Genomic DNA, 21,175 nt, shown 5'->3' with positions numbered 1-21,175 from the left:
AAATTTGTAAGAAAGGTATTAGTAAACTTTCCAAAAAAAAAAACTCTAAAAGAAGTTGTACTTTTGTTGCCTTAACTTAAAGAATTTGTAGTTTTGTTGTCTAAATTGAAAGAAGTTGTAGTTCCGTTGCTTAAATCTAAAGAAGTTGTAGTTTTGTTGCCTAAACCTAAAGAAGTCTTTTTGTTTGTGTTCAAAACGTGACGTTTCATTCAGTGTTACGTGTCAAAACGTGTTGCTTTTAAGTTTCACTTTCACTTTTACAATGTAGTAGGTGTAGTAGGCCCCTAATGACCCACATCTATGGTGCTTATAGCGACTGATAACGCCTATTTAATGGCCTGATAACAGTCGTATCGGGTGCAGCGGTGTTGGTTCTTTGTTTTACCAATTTAAAAGCTAAAAGTTTCCTTGTGTAAAGACGCTGGTTTAATGGTGAGATTATTGTATAGTGATAAATAAAACTCTGGAGGAGGACAGCATGGAAAACTGGAGGAATGCTACAGATGTTCTTTCTCACTGGGAATCCTGCGTATCAGTGTGAAAGCCGTTTTTCTGTTCCCATGAGTGCACCATGCCTGGTAGACTGGGTAATCACTAAATAGATGGAAAAACATCCCGGTCCCAATCCCTCCCCAGTGTGGACAGCCTGAGCTGAGCCAACTCTCAGCAACTGGCAGCTCAAGTTACTGGTTCAAGGCTTTGTCTCTCTTCTTGACTAACAATTTTCCCCCTCGGTGTGAGATACATCTTTATGACTTGTTGTGTCTACATGGATACTAAAGAAGATACATGTATGCAGACGTTTTCCCCGTCGATCTAGTTTTGTTCACTGCTGTAGATAATGACACAGCCTTATGACCGAAACCCTGGCACAGTGCAGTCTTTTTTGTTCACAGCCAAGTTGAATAGGCCGATGAAAGAGAACAGTCTGTTCTTCTGCAAGCATGATGAGGAGCCCCGAGCTCCTGGAGTTTGGCCTTTCTTCAATCTAGGTCAGGTTTCACAAAGGTACCAGGATGGCAGATTTGAATGCAGGAGGGTTTTTACGTGTGCATCTTATTATCCCTAATCTCCTCCTCCTCTTTGTCCACCAACCCTCCCCCCTTTCGGTCCTCGCCACTGTTTTGTCACACAGCGAGCCAGACTGCCTGAGGAAAAGGAAGTACCATATGCGGTTTTCAGGTCAGAGTGAAGCAGGCTAATGCAGGAGGAATAAAAGGAGCCTGTTAATCACTTGAACAACTTCAGGATTGTGGAATGGTTGGAGATGTTGCTCTGCATGCCGGGCACACAAACACCGGGTTGTGTTTATGTAGTAGAGGAGAGGATCCTGAGCGCAAAGGAAATTCATTGTTAATTTAACAAAAAATATAATATATATGAATAATTATGGCTTAAGACAATAATGTAAGTTACCAAAACCTAAATAAAAAAATAAATAAAATTGAGTTTGACAAAATTAATCTCAACATAAAGCTAGGGTAGGCAATTTATTTTTGAAAAATGTTTTATTATATGTGTTAAAATTGTCTTAACAACAAAAAAAAAGTTTAGGCTGCAGGAACTTGCCCCCGAAACTACGAAACCTTTTGAGGAACTCACTGCGTTTTGACTAGGGATGCGCAGATACCACTTTTTATCAGACCGAGTACAAGTACAAGTACTTACATTTGGGTACTCGCGGATACCAAGTACTGATACAAGTACTTCTCTGTGCCAAAAGACCCTCGTTAACAGCCGGCTGGAGGGTGTGAGCGACACACGGCAGGCTGGGGAGTCCCGCATACGAGGCGAGGCGATGCGCCGTGTCCGGCTCTAGGTCGGCTTGGAAAGTCTCGGGGCGAAGGTGGCTCGCGGCCGCAGCTTTACAGCGGTCCACCGGCCCGTCTCGCCACCGTCGGGGAGCAAAGTTAGGCCCTGCTGTCAGCCTCTCGACTCATTAAAAAAAAAAAGAGAGAGAGACCGATGGAGAGAAAGAGTTGAGAAGGCGAGCAGTAACGTTAGAAGAGGGCGACAGCGTTGTGGTTCTGTGAATGAGAGAAAGAAAAGCTATTTTCTGATTGTTTCACGGTGGTTACGTTCTAAAGCACAAATAAATAACACTCAACAGATGATTTACTGTCGAGACAGACGCTCTTAACTTCATTTTCCTCCTCTGCATTTCATTCATTACATCCAACGTGCATCAGTAAATATATGCAGCAGTAAATGTCGTCGCAGTGAGAGAAAAAACAACGTGTTTCTGAGATAAAACAGGCGGACGGACACGTTGAACTGTAGGCTGCAGAGTGTGTTTACCGCCGTGACCACCAGCAGCTCTCGTCACATGTCATGTTTGCTTTTTCATACGTCAGTGGATTAATTTGCTGGTGGAAACGCAGACATCAGAGGGCTGAGGGAAACTTTTAGTTCCTTGAAAAGTAGTTCTAGGGACTAAAACGTTCCAGGAACTTTTGGTGGAAACCCAGCTACAGATGCAGAGAGTAAATACTAAGCAGACACAGTTACAGACTGGTGAACATATTGGAGCATTTAGGGGCTTAAGTGCCAGGTATGTTTCTCAGGAGTCGGTGGAGACCAAAACAGAGCTAAAAGGAACGTGGATATTGGGCTTACATTCATCAGGTGGACACAAACACGACTACAAATTAATTAAAATGTTGCTCTATTTTGCTTTGCTTTATTTTTATTTTTTATTTTTTATACTTATTTTTTATATTTTATATTTTATATATATATTTATATATATATATATTTTGTTTTTTTATAGGCAAAATAATATTGTTTTTTATGAAAGAAGTTTGTACTATTGTTTTGAAATATAGAACCATCAATTATTGATTGATTGATTGATGATTTTTATGGGATTTGTGCAAACTGACATTTTTTAAATAGTCAGCTTTTCAACATCAAGCCTTCTCTTGCACAAAATAAGTTTTTGTAAAATGTATTTTTTATGTATTTTTAAAATGCATGACTCAACTCAAGGAAATTGAGTTAAATGACTATTTACTGAATATATATTGTAAGGATTATAACATCACCCCTTTAAAATGTAATTTCTTTTGAATTTAGTTGCACTCTTATGTAAGTCTTTAATTTTAGTAGTACTCTAAAAAGTTGAAAAGACCTCAATTAATTTAGTATTTTCTACCTCGAGTCCCTCTCTGCTTACTGTTGCTCATGAAGTGACAGTGCATCTGCTCTCTGCTCTACACCTTAAACACACATTCGCAAAGAAAGTCACATCTGTCCATAAACCACGAGGACACCGTTACTGCGATCACTTGGGTTATTTACTGCCGCTGCCGTGTGTATATTCTAGTCGGAGCGGTGAAACCACAATCAGCTGCAGAGGTCAGTCGCAGCCAGCGGGATCCCACAGAACAGATGGGAAACCGTTTTTATTATTAGCAGACGCGCTGTGCTATTAGGATCGGAGGTGAAGATCTGGAAAGCGTCAGCCAGCAAAGATTTTGGACTTAGGATTTACCAAAAATACTCAGTAAACAGTAGTCTAATAAGAAACAAAAATCTTAACTCAAGCTCCACTTACTAGCTTTTCTGATGCGAAAACATGAGCAGTTAGACCAAGGTTGTAAACAAACCCACAGGTTACTTATGTGGCAGAGAAAACAAAGGTGAAAGGTTAAATTATAACCCAAACTGTTTGTTATAAACAACCCTCACAGTGTACTTCACTACTACACTACTGACCCACTGGACTTAGTGTGTAGTTCAGTCAGCCACATACTTGCCAACCTTGAGACCTTTAAAAAAAAAGGGAGGATTTCAACACCAAAATTAGATCTTCAGAGACTTTGTTTCCTGCAGTCTGGTGACTTTTAAAGAATGAAATTAACAAAGTACACTGCAACAGCATTTTTATGTTGAACTTTTATTTTAATTTTACCTTTAATTCTCAGGAAAGAAAACTGAATAATTGACCCGTCTGGCGTGAATTTGTTTGAATCTCTGGCATAATCTAATATTCAACCGTTTTTATTGTTTGTTGTTTTTTAAATAAATAAAAACTGATTAATATGAGATGAGAGATTCACACACCTAAGGGGTGAATTATTCAGTTTTCTTTCCTGAGAATTAAAAGTAAAATTAAAAGTAGGCCTATTTAACATAAAAATGTGGTTACAGTGTACTTAATATTTTGTTATTTTCAGTCTCGAGAAATGCAGGAATCGAAGTCTCTGAAACTCAAATTTTCAAATCCTCCCTTTTTTTTGACGTCTCAAGGTTGACAAGTACGAGTGTAGCTGTGAACTCGAGTCGACTACCTGAGATTGCAGGTTTTGTTTCCATGTTCCAGTAACTTAAACACAAAATGTGTCTTTTACAGGAATTTTATCTATGAATGGACAAATGGGTGTCCTTTGTTTCACATCCCCCGTGCATCTTTTTTGACCATTTTCAAAGTGTCTTTTTAGTTTGTAAAATATAACATAAATCTTGCATTGGTGCAGAAATATGACCGAGGAGGCTGACGGAGTTTGTTGAGCTCATGCTTTGATTGGTGCCTTGAAATAAATCAATCAATTGGTGACAAATTGTACAAATGTTGGCCAAAACTATAAAAATAAGACCCAGTAATATACACAGTGTAAGTAATGTAGTCGCTATCTAAACCTTCAATTTCTGTCTTTTTTGCTAGTAAAAAGAATTCACTTTCCCCTGAACTCAATATAGACGTGTATGACGCAAACTCCCGTAATGAAAGGTCTGGCAGTCTCTGTAAACCTTTTCTGACTCCCTCCTATTCAGCCCCCAGTCATCACCAGGCGCTGGCAAGAAGTGACGCGACAAGATGAAAGACATCCAGAACTAAACAACACATTCTCAGTTTTTACCAGTTTACTGCGGCTACGCGTGGTGAAGCTTCCATTGCTAGCGGTGATGGGAAGGCCAGACACATGGCAGAGCTCGCTCGTGTGTATATATGAGGTGTGGTCTGATTAAGGCTGAAAACCGACAACCCAAAGGTTGATGAGGTGGGTTCAGGTCGTAGCCCGCCTGGCTGCACAGTAATTGAGACTCTTGCTGCTTGCAGATGGTTTTCATGTCAGTGATACGGAGCCAGGAGCTGATTGAGGATTGATGATGTGGTGGCATGGAGCTCACTGTCAAATCTCAACATTTGGTTCAGGTGGCGCTGTGGCTCATAAAAGGATTAACATGCAGCCTAAACAATGTGATTTGGAGCTTGACCATGCGAAGTCTTAGAAGTTATCATGTTTGAGCCACAGGGAGCCGATGCAAAGAGGCTCATCAGAAACTGTTAAATGAAACTGAAACTAAAATTAACTGAATCTTGAACTGATATCTTCTTTTCCTTCATCTCCCCCCTCAGCTTGTGACAGTACCCGCTGGGGTCCCCACTGCAGTAACAGGTGTCAGTGCCAGAACAACGCTCTGTGTAACCCCATCACCGGAGCCTGTATCTGCACTCCCGGGTACAGAGGCTGGCGCTGCGAGGCCCAGTGTGAAGTGGCCACCTATGGAAACGGATGCCAGCAGAAATGCCAATGCCAGAACGGAGCCGCCTGCCATCACGTTACCGGAGAATGCAAGTGTTCACCAGGATACACCGGAGCTTTGTAAGTTGGGAGGAGAGAGTGTGTGAGAATCTGTTTTCCTTCTCTAATCCCAATAGTCCAGTGAACAAATATAACTGTGCGTGAAATTTCTGTGTAAAATAATGTTTAGAAATTGAAGGTTAAAGAATAAATTCTGTCATGATTATCACAGATTGATTGATTATTGTGATTTGAATACCTCGTCACAAAGAACATTGTTTAAACATTAGGTATTGGTGAGTAAAAGTTGGATAAATTAGGCTGATAAATAACATTTTATTGATAGATGATTATTTATTATGTATATTATGTTCATTTATCAACCAAAAATCCCAACCATTGGCTGGTTCCCGCTTCTGAAATATAATGATTTGCTTATTGTCTTTGTCTTATATCCTTTAAATGAAATATCTTAAGGTTTTGGACTGTTGATTTGATGACATTCAATGATAATCAGTTAATTGAAAATGTGATAAAAATTGAATTGATATTGAAAATAATGGTTAATTGCAGCTCACTTTTACACATCTCAAGCAAGTTTATAATTGTTATATAAACAAAACTTCCATATGTGACCTTTTAAAATGAAAAATATTAACCGGATGCTGTTTTCTTTTTCCTCATAGCTGTGAAGACCTGTGTCCGCCGGGTAAACACGGGCAGCAGTGTGAGGAGAGATGTCCGTGTCAGAACGGAGGAGTGTGTCACCATGTGACTGGAGAGTGCTCCTGTCCTGCAGGATGGATGGTACGCCTGTTGGTTTCAACTCATTATAGAAGAATCACTTATTGTCCTTTGTCCTCCCAGTGATCTTCTAAGAGTGTGGAGAGGCACAATGCATAACATGAGCAAAATCACCTAAAATGAATCAACAATATTGTTCATATCAGTCTCCTAAAATCACTATCTTGATGTCATAATGTGATAGGAGCTCTGAAGAGATTGGATTTGAAGCTATAGACTACAATACAGAATAGAGGAGTTGTATCCATGATATTTTCCAAGGATACATAATACATAACAATCATGAGTTCTCTTTTTCAGGTCACACACATGAGCAGTCCTAGAAAGCATAAAGGCATGTATTCAAAGAGTTTAAGGTGCTCACATGATCAACATGTAATGTTCCTGTTGTCGTTGCTGTGTGCAGGGTACAGTGTGTGGCCAGCCGTGTCCAGAGGGGAGATATGGACAAAACTGTACCCAGGAATGTCAGTGTCACAACAACGGCTTCTGTGTGTTGTCCACTGGACAGTGTCTCTGCAGCCCCGGATACACGGGAGAACGGTAAGAGCAACCTCTACAATACACCACACAGTGAACAGCAGTTTGGAGCGATACAGCTTGCTTTCGAAGGCACTGAATACATAACAGCATTTCACACATATATTTCCAACCAACAAGTTCATAGCTGCTTTTGACAAGCTTCCTGCGCATATACATGTCTACAAATATCGAGAGAGAGCTTCTCTAGGAAATCATATTGGTATCATGATGGTGCAGCCATAATTTAAATGATGAATGGCGAGCATGTTTCTGTTGTGTAAACTGCTCGTAAACCCCCTTATTGTCAATCTAGCTAGGGAAGTCACCCATCCTCTGAATGCTCTAGGTCTCTAGTTTGTGGCTGTAAAGTTTCATGAGGCTGAGATTATCTCAGAGGTCACCACAGGTCATTTTATACAGGGAGGTCAAGTTTAAAAAAAAAGGTCTCACTACAATGAAATGGCTCCTATGGGGACTAACATCATCACACATGAATACAGTTGGGCTCATTGGATCCACAAGAGTCTCAGCTTTACAGTGATACCCAATTTATGTAATTCAAGACTGTTTAGGGACCCCAGTATCCGGAAATATTCAAATACACCATTTTAGAATAGGCGAAAATAACACATTTATACTGCATGAAAACAACTGCATGTTTTTTGCCCCAAACTGCATGTGATTATCATAAAGTGGGCATGTCTGTAAAGGGGAGACTCATGGGTACCCATTGAACCAATTTTCATTCACATATCTTGATGTCCGAGGTCAAGGGACCCCTTTGAAAATGGCCATGCCAGTTTTTCCTCGCTAAAATTTAGCCCAAACTTGGAGCATTATTTAGCCTCCTTCCCGACATGGTAACATCAACATCAGTTCATTTTTTCCTTACAGAAGACGATAGACTGATAACAGGTTACAGAACTCATGACCTTTGTCGTGTTGAAGAGTAAAGCAAACAAACAAAAAAAATCCAAATCAAATCATCTGTATCTGCTTAAACTCGTCCACATCCTCCAGAGAGACGAGAGAAAACAAAACCAGGAAACCCAGTCAGTGTTTTCACAGACAAATCTCAGCAGAGCGCCACGCAGGGCTTCAGGCCCATATAATTAGCAATATCAGAGAGCACACACCATATACTTAAGCAGACCAGTGACGAGACAGGAATAGCCTCGTCCATGTGCCCTTTCATGAGTAAATGAGGGTTTAAGGGAAGCCAAACGTCACAGTATGGCACTGCTTAGAGAGCTGGGCTGGCCATGCCACACCCAAACCCACTGGAACTAGTGGGGAGGGGGGGTATTTGTCCCTCAAAAATGTGGTGTTAAAATATCAGAAAAAACAACATTAACTGTAAAGTGAAGGTTCAGTAAAATCTAAATTAAGTTCATATTTTTCTGCTTCTTGTCTGCGCTAAATGACGGGATAGCAGCGGGTCATTTAATGTTCAAACCCAGCTTGATTTGGTGGTCAGACTGATATACGTCTGTACTGTAACTATGGAAGAGATAATGAGGACCCACTGCGTTCATTTCCAAACTGTTTGCTTTACTTAGCTGCAGCCACATTAGCTGAAGCTCTGCTCACCACAGAGGCTTTTTACTGCAGTCAGCAGTGGATGAAACAAACTGCTTAAATCCATGACACTTTTATACGCTCACCACTGGACAAAGAATGTCTGTATGTCACAGACTAACTAAACTAGATATCTCTATGTGACGAAAAACTGCATCGTCAGTTATTTGTGTCGTGGATTTACGGCCGTTTTTGGACGTATCACAAACACATTTCTTGGATGTGAACGAGTTTAAGCAGACACAGATGATTTGATTTGGATTTGTTTGCTTTACTCTTCAACACAACAAGGTCATGTCATCTGTAACCTATTATCAGTCTATCGTCTTCTGTAAGGACGATGAACTGCTGTCGATGCTGCCATGTCGGGAAGGAGGCTAAATAACGCTCCAAAGCTGGGCTTAATTTTAGCGAGGAAAAATTGGCATGGCTATTTTCAAAGGGGTCCCCTTGACCTCTGACCTCAAGATATGTGAATGAAAATGCGTTCTATGGGTACCCACGAGTCTCCTCTTTACAGACATGCACACTTTATGATAATCATATGCAGTTTTTTTCATGCAGTATAAATGTGTAATTTTCTCCTATTCTAAAATTATGTGTTTGAATATTTCTGCATACTGGGGTCACTAAACAGTCTTGGAATTACATAAATTGGGTATCACTGTAAAGCTGAGACTCTTGTGGATCCAATGAGCCCAACTGTATTCATGTGTGATGATGTTAGTCCCCATAGGAGCCATTTCATTGTAGTGAGACCATTTTTTGAAATTTGACCTCACTGTATAAAATGACCTGTGAATTAATTCATTCATTCATTCATGTTTATTTCTGATTTATGACTAGAAGAACTTGACACACAGTGCTGAAAATATCTCAAATTAATCTTCAGGTTCCCAGCTTTCAGATGATGTACACCACTTCTATGTGACATCTACTGCTGACCTGCTATCCCCCCCTAAAGACCCCTGTACCCCCCTAAAAAAGACAAAAACGGGTCTATTGTGGGTCTCAGAGGGTTAACACCCCTTTTTCTATCTCTTGCGTGTGAACATAATATGTCCCACAACATAATTAACAGAAAACAGCTGCAATAAGAGTAACAACACAGATATGGATTTAAGTCTCCTGAGAGAACTGTTATTGATCACCTCCACCTTTTCAAATCATTGCCCGTGGACATCACTGTGTCTCTCGTTGTGAACAGGTGTCAGGACGAGTGTCCAGTTGGGACTTATGGCGCCGGCTGTGCAAAGACGTGCCGCTGTAAGAACAACGGCAAGTGCTACCACACCAACGGGATGTGTCTGTGCGAGCCGGGATACACGGGGGAGACATGTGACATCCGACTGTGTCCTGAAGGACACTACGGCCTCCGGTGTGACAGGAAGTGTCCATGCTACGCCAGGAACACACGCAGGTACGCAGTGTTCAAACTGTGTCCTGCATATAGGAGATTTAATGTTCCCAAATTGAAACATCTTGAAAAATAAAATGTCGTAGGTCAGTTGCTTAAAATATTCCTCACTCTTAGTGTTCAAAACAGCTGTTGTGGGCCAGTAGTCGTGATCAGTTAGGCTGGCACAGCTGGCGGCTGCATGTGTCCGCAGGGAGCAGCTGTTCTGCTGCTCCTCAATGGCAGCGTTGTGGCAGGTGGGCCAGCTGTCAGTCAAACACAAAGTCTATGCTTCTCACTTGATTCATTACCTCAGTAAACATTGTAAACATGAGTTTATGGTCTCAATCAGCTAGTTTCAAGTCTTCTTCAATACAGCATGATGTTCATTTAGTAAATTATGGTCCCATTTAGAGTCAAATAGACCATAAAGCAGGGGATGCTTTAGGGCGGGGCTACCTTGTGAATGACAGGTCGCTACCACGGTCTGTCCGGTCCATGTTTTGAATTAGAACTTTAACCCTTTCACAGTGTGTTTTCATTTCATGAAAGTTTGTTTTAGCAGGTTTATGGGTTCAAAAATCAAATCTAAAATGTTATTTCAAATACTTTTATGATTTTAATTAAATAACATCAACCTGCAGTTTGTCATCTTGCAATTTAAAAAAAACCCTGAATATGATTTTAGTTTTTTTGTTTGGCAGAATTTTGAAGCAAAATGTCCACTATCTTAACCATGTTTTACCAGTTTTAAGGGTTTAAAAATATGTAACGGGGTTTAAAATCTGTTTTAAAAGATTATTTCAACTACTTTTATGATTTTAATTAAATTAATAAATTTTTAGAGCCAGTCCTGTTCTCAAATTTGGCAGCCGGGTTCAGTCGAGTCTTAGAGATGTGGGTACGTTTCTGCTCTTGATTTTAGGCCCTTGCAGAACTCTAGTCTCTGTGGCTGTACGTTTTTGTTTCATGCTCTGAATCTGAACAATGTCCCAGATAAACAGCACAAAACTAAACAAGAATGAAGTACAACAATGTGACTATTATGTTCCTCTCTTGTCACACAGCTGCCACCCGATGTCAGGGGAGTGTACGTGTCAGCCCGGCTGGTCCGGCCTCTACTGCAACGAGACGTGTACCCCAGGATTTTATGGCGAGTCCTGCCAGCAGGTGTGCCAGTGCCAGAACGGTGCCGACTGCCAAAGTGTGACTGGAGAGTGTGTCTGTGCTCCGGGCTTCACGGTAAACCCATTTCTATCATCACAGAATGTCAGTGAATGCTTAAGGTCATATATCATGTGCAGTATGTGTGATATAGTGTGTGGTTGCAGGCTCATCATCTGGCTCAAAGCTCTTTAGGCAAATTTGGGATTTGTCCATACAGCTCTTTGGTGACATCTAGTGGCGATGGTTAGAACTATAGCAAGATGATCATGATCACGTCTCTTCAGTGCTGTCCATGACCGAGCTGTACACTTAAAGGATGTGTGATATCCTCACTGCCAGTTCTAACTATTGAGCGACTGTATTGATCTCCTCAGGGTCCCAACTGTACCGTCGCCTGTCCAGCAGGAACTCATGGAGTGGACTGCTCCTCCAGATGTGACTGTAAGAACAGAGCTCAGTGTTCACCTGTCGATGGATCCTGCTCCTGTAAACCAGGTGAGCTGAGGGGGACGAGGAGGAGGAGAGGGAAGAGGAGGAGAGGGAGGAGGAGAGAGGAGGAGAGAGAAGAGGAGAGGGAGTATGAGTGGGAGGAAGAGTGGGAGGAGGGGGAGGATGAGAGAGAGGAGAAGAGGGAGGAGGATGAGAGAGAAGAGGAGAGGGAGGAGGAAAGAGAGGGACGTGGAGAAGAGGAGGGGATCATTTTACTGTCAGCATTATTTCAGAGAGACTCTTCTGTTAATCTGGATGGTTGAGATGTGAGCTAACTGTTAATGGAGAGAGTAAAAGTATACGTGTGTGTTTGACGTTGCTTCATCAGGGTGGCATGGAGTGGACTGCTCCATCAACTGCCCCAGTGGTACCTGGGGTCTGGGCTGTAACCTCACCTGCCTGTGTGGGAACGGAGGTGCGTGTAACGCCCTGGATGGTTACTGTACCTGTGCTCCAGGCTGGAGAGGAGACAGGTGTAATCACCACTGCCAGGTGAGAGGACACGGATGCTCCCAGCACAAATATCTATTTATTTTTATTTTTGTTGTTTTATTTTTATTTTTTTTATCTATTTATTTATTTATCTCTCTATTTATAATTTATTTATTTTTATTTATTTATTTATTTATTTATTTATCTATCTATTTATTTATTTTTCTATTTATTTATTTTTTATTTATCTCTATATCTCTCTATTTATTTATTTATTTATTTATTTATTTATTTATTTATTTATTTATTTAATCATTAATCAATAATCATTAATCACTGCTTTAGTCTGAATCACAAAGTTTTGACATTACTCCACTGTATAATTGATCTCACACTGTACATTTTTAATTATATGAAGCACCCCGTTAGAACATATGAATCCGTGGAAGTAAAATAGGATTTTTTTGACAAGTTTCTCTCTAAAGACTAACTGTGATGGACTTGTTAATGAAGTACATAACTGTGATGGTTATTGCCCGTCCTCCTCAGGATGGCACCTATGGTCTGGACTGTAAGGAACGCTGTGACTGCAGTCATGCTGATGGATGTCACCACTCTACTGGTCACTGCCGCTGTCTGGCTGGATGGACAGGTAAGACCTAATAATTAATAATTCTCATGGCTGATTTGTCCATGCATAGTCTGTAGAAAGATCTGAGCACTACAGTATACCAGAAATATATACACTAAAAGGTATTTGTGTGTGTGTGTGTGTGTGTGTGTGTGTGTGTGTGTGTGTGTGTGTGTGTGTGTGTGTGTGTGTGTGTGTGTATGTATCCACTGTGACAGTGTGTGTGCAGAGGGCCGCTGGGGCCCGAACTGCTCCCTCCACTGTAACTGTAAGAACGGAGCGTCCTGCTCTCCAGATGAAGGAACCTGTGAGTGTGCTCCAGGATTCAGAGGCACCACCTGTCAGAGGAGTAAGACCTACTGTACCACATGCACTGCAAGATCATCACACATCCATTCATATATAGTGATAATAACGTTGAACATGGTTACATCACTAAAAATTAATCAGAAACATGAGTAGTGCACCCGATTCGACTGTTATCAGGCCATTAAATAGGTGTTTTCAGTCGCTATAAGCACCATAGATGTGGGTCAGTAGGGGCCTACTACACATACTATGTTGTAAAAGTGAAAGTGAAACTTAGAAGCAACACATTCTAACATGTAAAACTGAATGAAAATCCTCTGTTGAACACAAACAAAAAGGTTTTTTGAGATTTAGGTAACAAAACTACAACTTCTTTAGGTTTATGCAACAAAACTACAACTTCTTTAGGTTTAGGCAATAAAACTACAACTTTTTTAGGTTTAGGCAACAAAACTACAACTTCTTTAGGTTTAGGCAATAAAACTACAGCTTCTTTAGGTTTAGGCAATAAAACTACAACTTTTTTAGGTTTAGGCAACAAAACTACAACTTCTATAGGTTTAGGAAACAAAAAAAACAGTTAGGTTAACGCAACAAAACTACAACTACTTTATGTTTAGAAACGTCGAGATTCAACACATCTGTGGTTTGCAGAAACGTACAATGCCAACGTTTTATTCTGGCGACTGGGCTGCGCAAAAAAACAATCCCTGTTGTTGATTGCATAATTAGCAGTTACCTTAAAAAAAAATTTATTTAATTTACGTGCAGATTAAATGAACTCATCTTTGTGTTTCTCTGCGTTCGCCTGCAGTCTGCTCTCCAGGTTACTTTGGTCACCGCTGCAGTCAGACGTGTCCACAGTGTGTCCACAGTATCGGACCGTGTCATCACATCACAGGACAGTGTGACTGTCTGCCGGGCTTCAAGGGGGCCCTGTGCAACGAGGGTGAGTTATCCTGCAGCACACTAGTTTCTACTGTGTTACTAAAGCTACAAGGCTCAACCTAAAGGGGGTTTTTAAAGGCTGATAGTGGTTACAGCTTCCTGTTGGTATTAGAAGTGCTACTCGAAGAAGTCTCGTTGTGTTATGATAGAATTTCCCCGTAAAAAATCAAACTATTCAACAAGTACTTCTAGCAAAAATGTGGTTGAATAACACTCACACATGTCTTGTGTGCAGTGTGTCCCAGTGGTCGCTTTGGGAAGGAGTGCGCATGGAGCTGCAGCTGCACCAACAACGGCACCTGTAACCCCATCGATGGCTCCTGTCAGTGTTATCCAGGATGGATCGGCAGCGACTGCTCCCAGCGTGCGTTCACTCAATAAAATTATCAATGATGTTTTATAATGATGCTATCCTGTAAAGCACTTGTTTCATGATGTAAAAAAAAGTGACTTAGAAAGGATTTTTTGTTATATGACTAAAGATTATACTCACTTACATGTTGTCGTCTCTGTGTTTCAGCATGTCCGCCTGGCCAGTGGGGACCCAACTGCATCCACACATGTAACTGTCACAACGGAGCCTACTGCAGCGCTTACGATGGGGAATGCAAGTGTACACCAGGATGGACCGGCCTCTACTGCACACAGCGTCAGTAACAGATCTTCAGTTTTCACCTACAAAATGTCACTCAAAGAGACACATACCAACCATGAAGAGACTTAAAATGACCAAAGAAACATAAAACGACTACAAAGAGACACAAAACAATTACAAAGACACTCAAAGTGACCCCAAAGAGACTCACAACACCTACGAAAAGGGACAAAACAACCAGAAAGAGACACAAACTGACCACAAAGAGATGCAAAACACAGAAGAGACACAAAATAACAACAAAGAGAGACAAAACAACAATAAAGTCTGTGCTGTATATTTTATAAATGAAGCGTTTTGAAGGTATATCATGTGATGTGTGATTCCTCCCTGCAGGCTGTCCGTTAGGTTACTATGGGAAAGACTGTTTCCAGACGTGTCAGTGTAGGAACGGAGCCGACTGTGATCACATCTCTGGACAGTGCACCTGTCGCACCGGCTTCATGGGACGACACTGTGAACAAAGTAGGTCACATCCTGTCTGTCTCTTTCTTTCTTTCTTTCTTTCTTTCTTTATTTATTTCTTTCTTTCTCTCTTTCTTTCTCTTTCTTTCTTTCATTCTTTATATTTTCTCTTTCTTTTTTCTTTTTTCCTTTTTTTTCTTTCTTCTTTCTTTCTTTCTTGTGTGTGTTTTATTGTTTCTTTCTCTTTATTTTTTGTCTTTCATTCTTTCTTTTTCTTTCTTCTTTCTCCTTTTCTTTCTTTCTTTTTTCTCTTTCCTTCTTTTTTATTTCATTCTTTCTATCTCTTTCTTTTTCTTTCTTTCTTCTCTTTCCTTCTTTCTTTCTTTCTTTTTTGTGATTTATTCTTTCCTTCTCTTTCTTTTTTCTTTTTCATTCTGTCTTTCTCTTTCTTTCTTTCATTCTTTCTTTCTTTTTGTCTTTTTCTTTTTTTTGTGTTTTATTCTTTCTTTCTCTTTCTTCCTTTCATTTTTCACTTTTATTCTTTCTTTCATTTATATAAATGAAAGGAAGAAAGAATAAAAGAATATATATATAACTTCCATGATTTAACATTTTCATTAGCTATTGAATCTATTATTATATTATTATTGTATTTATGGGAGTACTTTCTGAAGTATATATATAATTTAACTTTGTTATTGTTTCCAGCAGAGTACTGTTGTTTTGTCATTAGGGGTTGGGTTATCCTTAAGTTGAATTATATTATTATTTTTCCAGAGTGTCCTCATGGTTCGTATGGTTATGGCTGCCGTCAGGTCTGTGACTGTCTGAATAACTCCACATGTGATCACATGACTGGTACATGTTACTGCAACCCTGGCTGGAAGGGACCTCGCTGTGACCAAGGTATCAATCAATATAGCATCATGTTAATGAAGAAAACAGATCAAAATGCCTGTTGTCCATAGCCAGTTCTCAGATGTGACAGTTACTGTAATCAGAGTCCCTTGGTTGTCTGATTATCGACAGTTATCTCCTTTTGATCGAAACTTTGTCACGTTTTATTTTGAAAAATGGACTAATGTTTATCTGGACCAAACAGCCTTTATCTCTGGTTCTACATCCTGTCTGCAGCTGGTGTCGTGGTGGGCAGCCTCAACAGTTTGACCAGCGCAGCCATGCACGTGGACACCTATCAGATCGGAGCCATCGCAGGAATCATCGTCCTGGTCCTCCTGGTGCTCTTCCTCCTCCTCCTCTTCATCATCTACAGGAAGAAGCAAAAGGGCAAAGAGCCCACCATGCCGGCTGTGACCTACACTCCTGCTATGAGGGTCACTGCTGACTACACCATCACAGGTACGTTACAGGTTGACATGCTGTAATGTACTTAGTGCTTATTATTATTATTATTATTATAAAACACGGTTCAACCGGTTGACAGTTGATGGCGGTAACGCGTCAAGAAGTAAGAGTTCTTGTCATTTTTTCAGATGCTCACCCTCCAGCGTGCGAGTCCCACCCCAGCAACTACTTCTCCAACCCCAGTTACCACACTCTGACCCAGTGTGTCGGCCCGCCACATGTTAACAGTGGTCCATATGGAAAGGTATGGACTTTGAGACTGTATAGTTGTTTCATAAGGAATGTGTCTATTAATTAATATCCTAACTGATGTTTGTCCCTTTAACTTTAATTGTTCAGGCCAAAAGCAACCAGCTGTTTGTGAACTTGAAGAATGGAGATCACAGAAAAAGGGCTCCTCTATCTGAGCACACCAGCACACTGCCTGCAGGCTGGAAACAAGAAGACTGCTTCAATGAACTGGGTGAGACATGGAATACATTATAGTGTACTCATAAATATCAACATTAATGCTGTAAGTTGGTATCTTTGTGTATTGTTGGCTCAGTGGGCGATGTGTGCTCGTGATTGAGGGAGAGTATTACCCACCAACCCGATCCGATTCAACTGTTATCAGACCATTAAATAGGCGTTATCAGTCGCTATAAGCACCATAGATGTGGGTCATTAGGGGCCTACTATGTTGTAAAAGTGAAAGTGAAACTCAAAAACAACACGTTCTAACATGTTGTAAAACTGCATGAAACGTTACGTTTTGAACACATAAAAAAAGGCTTTAGCTTTAGGCAACTTTTTTAGGTTTAGACAAAAAACAGTTAGGTTTAGGCAACAAAATTACAATTTCTTTAGGATTTGGGCAACAAAACTACAACTTCTTTAGGTTTAGGCAACAAAACTACAATTTCTTTAGGTTTAGGCAAAAAAAACACTTACGAGGTTGTGAATACGACAAGAGGGAGGGGTGTTCATATGGGCTCATCTCGTAAACACAGTAAACACAGTAAACACAACCCTATTTGAAGGCACCATATCACATAACTTTTGCTTCCACCATTTACTGACCTTCGTCATTTCCATTTTTCCTCACAATAGGAGCCTACGGAGTCGACAGGAGGTACATGGGGAAATCTCTACGAGGTAGGTCCTGCAGTTTTACAAAGAAATCCTGAACTGTTCAGTTTATAACGCTGGAATTCATCCTCTCACTGGCCTCCTCTGTCCGTGTCACCCAGATCTGAAGGGCACGCTCTATCACGCCAGCTCCTGTTCCCTCAACAGCTCTGAAAACCCATATGCCACCATAAAGGACCTCCCACCGCTGACGGCCAAAAACACAGAGTGTGGCTACGTGGAGATGAAGTCGCCGGCCAGACGGGATTCACCATACGCCGAGATCAGCAACGAAAGCCCCACCAATAACCGGAACGTCTATGAAGTTGGTGAGTGAAATTTGTTTGTTGTCATTGTGAGTGCTTTATAGAGAAGTAAGCTTCAATCGCATTAACTACATAGTAGTAAAGTTAACTGTATTTATATAGCGCTTTATCGCAGATTACACATTTTTATTCTTCCTGCAACTGCCAACTCGCCTGTGTTTGATTTCAGAGCCGACTGTAAGTACCATCCTGCTGACCGGAGACAGCAACGCACAGTTTGGTCAAGATCCGTACGATCTACCAAAAAACAGCCACATCCCCTGTCACTACGACCTCCTGCCAGCCAGAGAGAGTCCGTCCCCGGAGCACAAGGAGCTAGACAGTGAATGATGGCAGAGAGACTCAGTACGGAGACCAGATGTCTCACCTCCAGTCTGCAGCTCTGGCTGTTCCACGAACAGGCACACTTTATACCCACCAACATGCTTTCACTTGTTTCGTCGCTGTTAAACTTTTATCATTGTAATTATGTATCTTATGTAACTTCTCTCTGAACAAAAGTGAAGAGTTTGGAGGTTAGTTTTTGAGGTATAGCTGTTATTTTTTACAGCAATTTTGTAAACTGCGATGAAGCCTTCGTAGGTCATTCCACATGTCTGGGAGGTGAGGTCTGAGTATGCTTTGAACGAAGCAGTTTGTATCATGTGTTGTGCCGACGACTGCTGACGGCATAAAGCCTCCTTCTGACTGCCTCCCCCCGATCTCTCTCTCCAAGAACTCTTTTTGCGTGTCTTGTAGTCTTGACGCGACAAATCGTACAAACGGCGATAAGGCGACAAAGCATTTGTGGTGTTGCACCTTTCCATACCTCCGCAACACCTGGCTACACCCACCCATGGATGTATAAAGAGAACTGGATACAGCGTTGGAGGCGGGGCCCCGTTCATTCCTATGAAAGTTGCTCAGTGGCACCAAAATGGTACCCGGATCTTGTGGCGATCTTCCGCATCCAGTGGGCCCATGGGAGCAGGCGCAGTAGCGTCTGCTCGGTCACATGGCTCGGTCACGGGGTCACAGCCGCAAAAAAATTATCTGCTGAGTTACAGATGTCTCTTTCCCAATGTAAGTCTATGGGGAAAAGTATTTTTGGGCCCAATGGCGTCACGTGACAGACACAAAAGTTGTAGTACCGCCGTTTGGCCACTACGAAAATTGGCATCAACGACCGGCGCTCTTCCTGGCTTGGCTACACCTTGCTGCATAAAAGTGGGCGTGATTGTTGGATTATTCGGAAAGGTACGGAGATTCTCGGACGCAACCCCATCCCAAAGGTGGTTTCAGATGCTGTTAAATGATCGGAGTACTTCGTTTCAAGCATACTGAAGCCTTTTATGATGTTTGTGTATAACATTCAATACCAATCAAATCTCTATTTTTGTAACAACAGTATTAGAAAAATGGCTAATTTGATGGAATATTAGCAATTATATCAAAGATTAGATGTTTGTGTTTCATGAGGAAGAGTAGTAGAGTCAAGCAGCTGACCGTGTTTTTGATGTTGGAATAGAGTCAGTGTTGGATTAGTACATTTCAAGTTAACCAAAGGTACAAGTTCCATTTTAAATACTATTTTTTATCAGCGTTAGTTCAAAGCGCTGCGACTTGTTTTAATCCAAGATGTTCCGAGCTGAGCCTCGCAACAATATTCGTTGAATATCATATCAGTCATACATAATGCTCAGTAATCATTACTTGTTCTGGGTGCACCATGATTGTTGACAGCCTTGCATATCAGCAACATCCAATCACAATGAGGGCAGAATCAAGACAATAAGAACATCCATAAGAGTCCCAATTTTCAAGCACTTGTCCTGGCCTACCTACTGGGATGCTACACTGAAATTAATCTTGAATTTTCTGAAAACAAACACTTCAAATGACAGAAAAAAGACAGAATCACTGAATGATTTGGTTACCATATATAAAATGCTCATCACAATTTCCCTATATCCTGATATTTTTCATGATACATTCTTTTTTTTGTTTGTTTGCTCATTGTGTTGATGTGCTAAATAACGTGGTTTTATGAATGAATGGAGTGTTATTAAAAAAAAACATTATTTAAAGTTCTGTGTAAAAGGAGACGAAGCGTGCAGCGTGGTGAAAATGTCCACCACTAGATGGCAGCAAATGTAGGAATCCAACCAGTGAGTGGATGAGCCCGAGTGAAAGTCCTGAGGTTGATTGACCCCTCCACCATTGCTCCGTCCCACCGTTAGCGGACTTTCTCGCTCTTAAAGCTGAAGTAGACGAGATTGGAGCAAATATTATTAAAAAAAAAGTTATTATTAAAAACAGGTAACCTGAAAAAAATCATGTTCCTCTGTGTCCTCTGGTGCTCCTAACAGCATCTGCAAGATTTCACAGACCGGAGGAAAAAAAGCAGTAAGAGCTGATCTGAGGTCCGCTGTTTTTTTAAAACTAGATTTTTTAAAAGCCTGAAAACAGAGCCATGAGGAGGTGCAGAAGTCTAGTTATCTCTCAGAACACTACAATTACAATATACTGAAAGGTTATTATGGAATTCTTGCCCAATGATGCCAAAAATGTACTGCCTACTGCCACTTTAATACATCAGTCGCACTGACTGTCAACTAATGACACAGATGTGTTTAGATTGGAGTTAGTTGAAAGCCTGGTGCGTCTCATACAGACGCTAAGGGGTGTCGGTATCAAGACCAGACTGCCAAAGCGTCCGTATTTGACGCCCTGGGAGTGAGACCAGGCTGTCAGGAGGCACTTGAAGCCCTTTTCCACTGCAGGAACCTGAACCTTGTAAACTTTGGTTATTAATTTTGTTTCCACTGCATTGTACAAACTGGGATGTTTCGTATATATATAGCATCAAAAATGCAAAAGCGAGACACGCTTCATCGTTAATGTGGGACAGGCAATATGCCATCTTTTACTGCAATTCACGAGTTTCCATCAGTGACCCATATTTCACAATCATTACGTCTTCATCTTTTCTTCTTCAAGTAAACATCTTCATATCACCAAATTAACGCAGTCATCTCTACAATAAGACCTATAATAACACGGTTGCTAATCTTTATTACTGTACAGTTTAACATATCTAATGGAGTGCAAGCTTAAGCTGGACTTTGGCTTTTTTGAAAGGATAATTATGACAGGAAAAATTGACATTATTAATCCTCCCTGTATTCTGAATTGCCTAAAATAGCAAACAGTCTTAAGCTATTTTGAAATGTTTGTAATATAATGTGCATAGTATGATCGGTTCTGTAAAAATACTAACATCACCCAGCGTCTTATGTCCGAAATTGAAAACACATTTTGGTTTAGCACTGATACAACGATGTTATGACAACTGGGAAACTTGACACTCTCCTCTACAGATACGGCATTTCTTTTGTGATATTTCCCTTTCTGGTCCTCCAGAGTAGTGTGTATTTTAAAGATGTCTACTCTGAAAGGAATGCATGAGAGTTCCTCAAGATCTTGACTCTTAATTGGTTCTTTAATCCTCAAGCACCAGAAGAAGAATCC

General features: G+C 40.8%; 1 protein-coding gene across 1 annotated transcript in view; it reads left to right on the top strand.

Moving 5' to 3' along the window:
• Positions 1 to 18,729, top strand: part of megf10 (multiple EGF-like-domains 10) — a 36,566-nt gene extending 17,837 nt beyond the window's left edge. Inside the window, exons 6-25 of the mRNA XM_037752414.1 lie at positions 5,363 to 5,609; positions 6,215 to 6,335; positions 6,739 to 6,875; positions 9,640 to 9,852; positions 10,896 to 11,070; positions 11,370 to 11,490; positions 11,813 to 11,976; positions 12,466 to 12,568; positions 12,750 to 12,896; positions 13,671 to 13,805; positions 14,040 to 14,168; positions 14,325 to 14,453; positions 14,796 to 14,924; positions 15,642 to 15,770; positions 15,999 to 16,223; positions 16,358 to 16,473; positions 16,569 to 16,692; positions 17,322 to 17,366; positions 17,462 to 17,668; positions 17,835 to 18,729. Coding sequence (XP_037608342.1) covers positions 5,363 to 5,609; positions 6,215 to 6,335; positions 6,739 to 6,875; positions 9,640 to 9,852; positions 10,896 to 11,070; positions 11,370 to 11,490; positions 11,813 to 11,976; positions 12,466 to 12,568; positions 12,750 to 12,896; positions 13,671 to 13,805; positions 14,040 to 14,168; positions 14,325 to 14,453; positions 14,796 to 14,924; positions 15,642 to 15,770; positions 15,999 to 16,223; positions 16,358 to 16,473; positions 16,569 to 16,692; positions 17,322 to 17,366; positions 17,462 to 17,668; positions 17,835 to 17,995 — 2,957 coding nt within the window. The 3' untranslated portion in view covers positions 17,996 to 18,729. The remainder of the gene's footprint in view (positions 1 to 5,362; positions 5,610 to 6,214; positions 6,336 to 6,738; positions 6,876 to 9,639; positions 9,853 to 10,895; positions 11,071 to 11,369; positions 11,491 to 11,812; positions 11,977 to 12,465; positions 12,569 to 12,749; positions 12,897 to 13,670; positions 13,806 to 14,039; positions 14,169 to 14,324; positions 14,454 to 14,795; positions 14,925 to 15,641; positions 15,771 to 15,998; positions 16,224 to 16,357; positions 16,474 to 16,568; positions 16,693 to 17,321; positions 17,367 to 17,461; positions 17,669 to 17,834) is intronic.
• Positions 18,730 to 21,175: the final 2,446 nt, after the last annotated feature.

Source organism: Sebastes umbrosus, chromosome 19 (assembly GCF_015220745.1).
Source record: "Sebastes umbrosus isolate fSebUmb1 chromosome 19, fSebUmb1.pri, whole genome shotgun sequence".
In the NCBI taxonomy this organism is placed as follows: Eukaryota; Metazoa; Chordata; class Actinopteri; order Perciformes; family Sebastidae; genus Sebastes; species Sebastes umbrosus.
The sequence above is the reverse complement of the archived record's forward strand: the minus strand, read 5'-3'. Positions and strand labels throughout refer to the sequence as shown.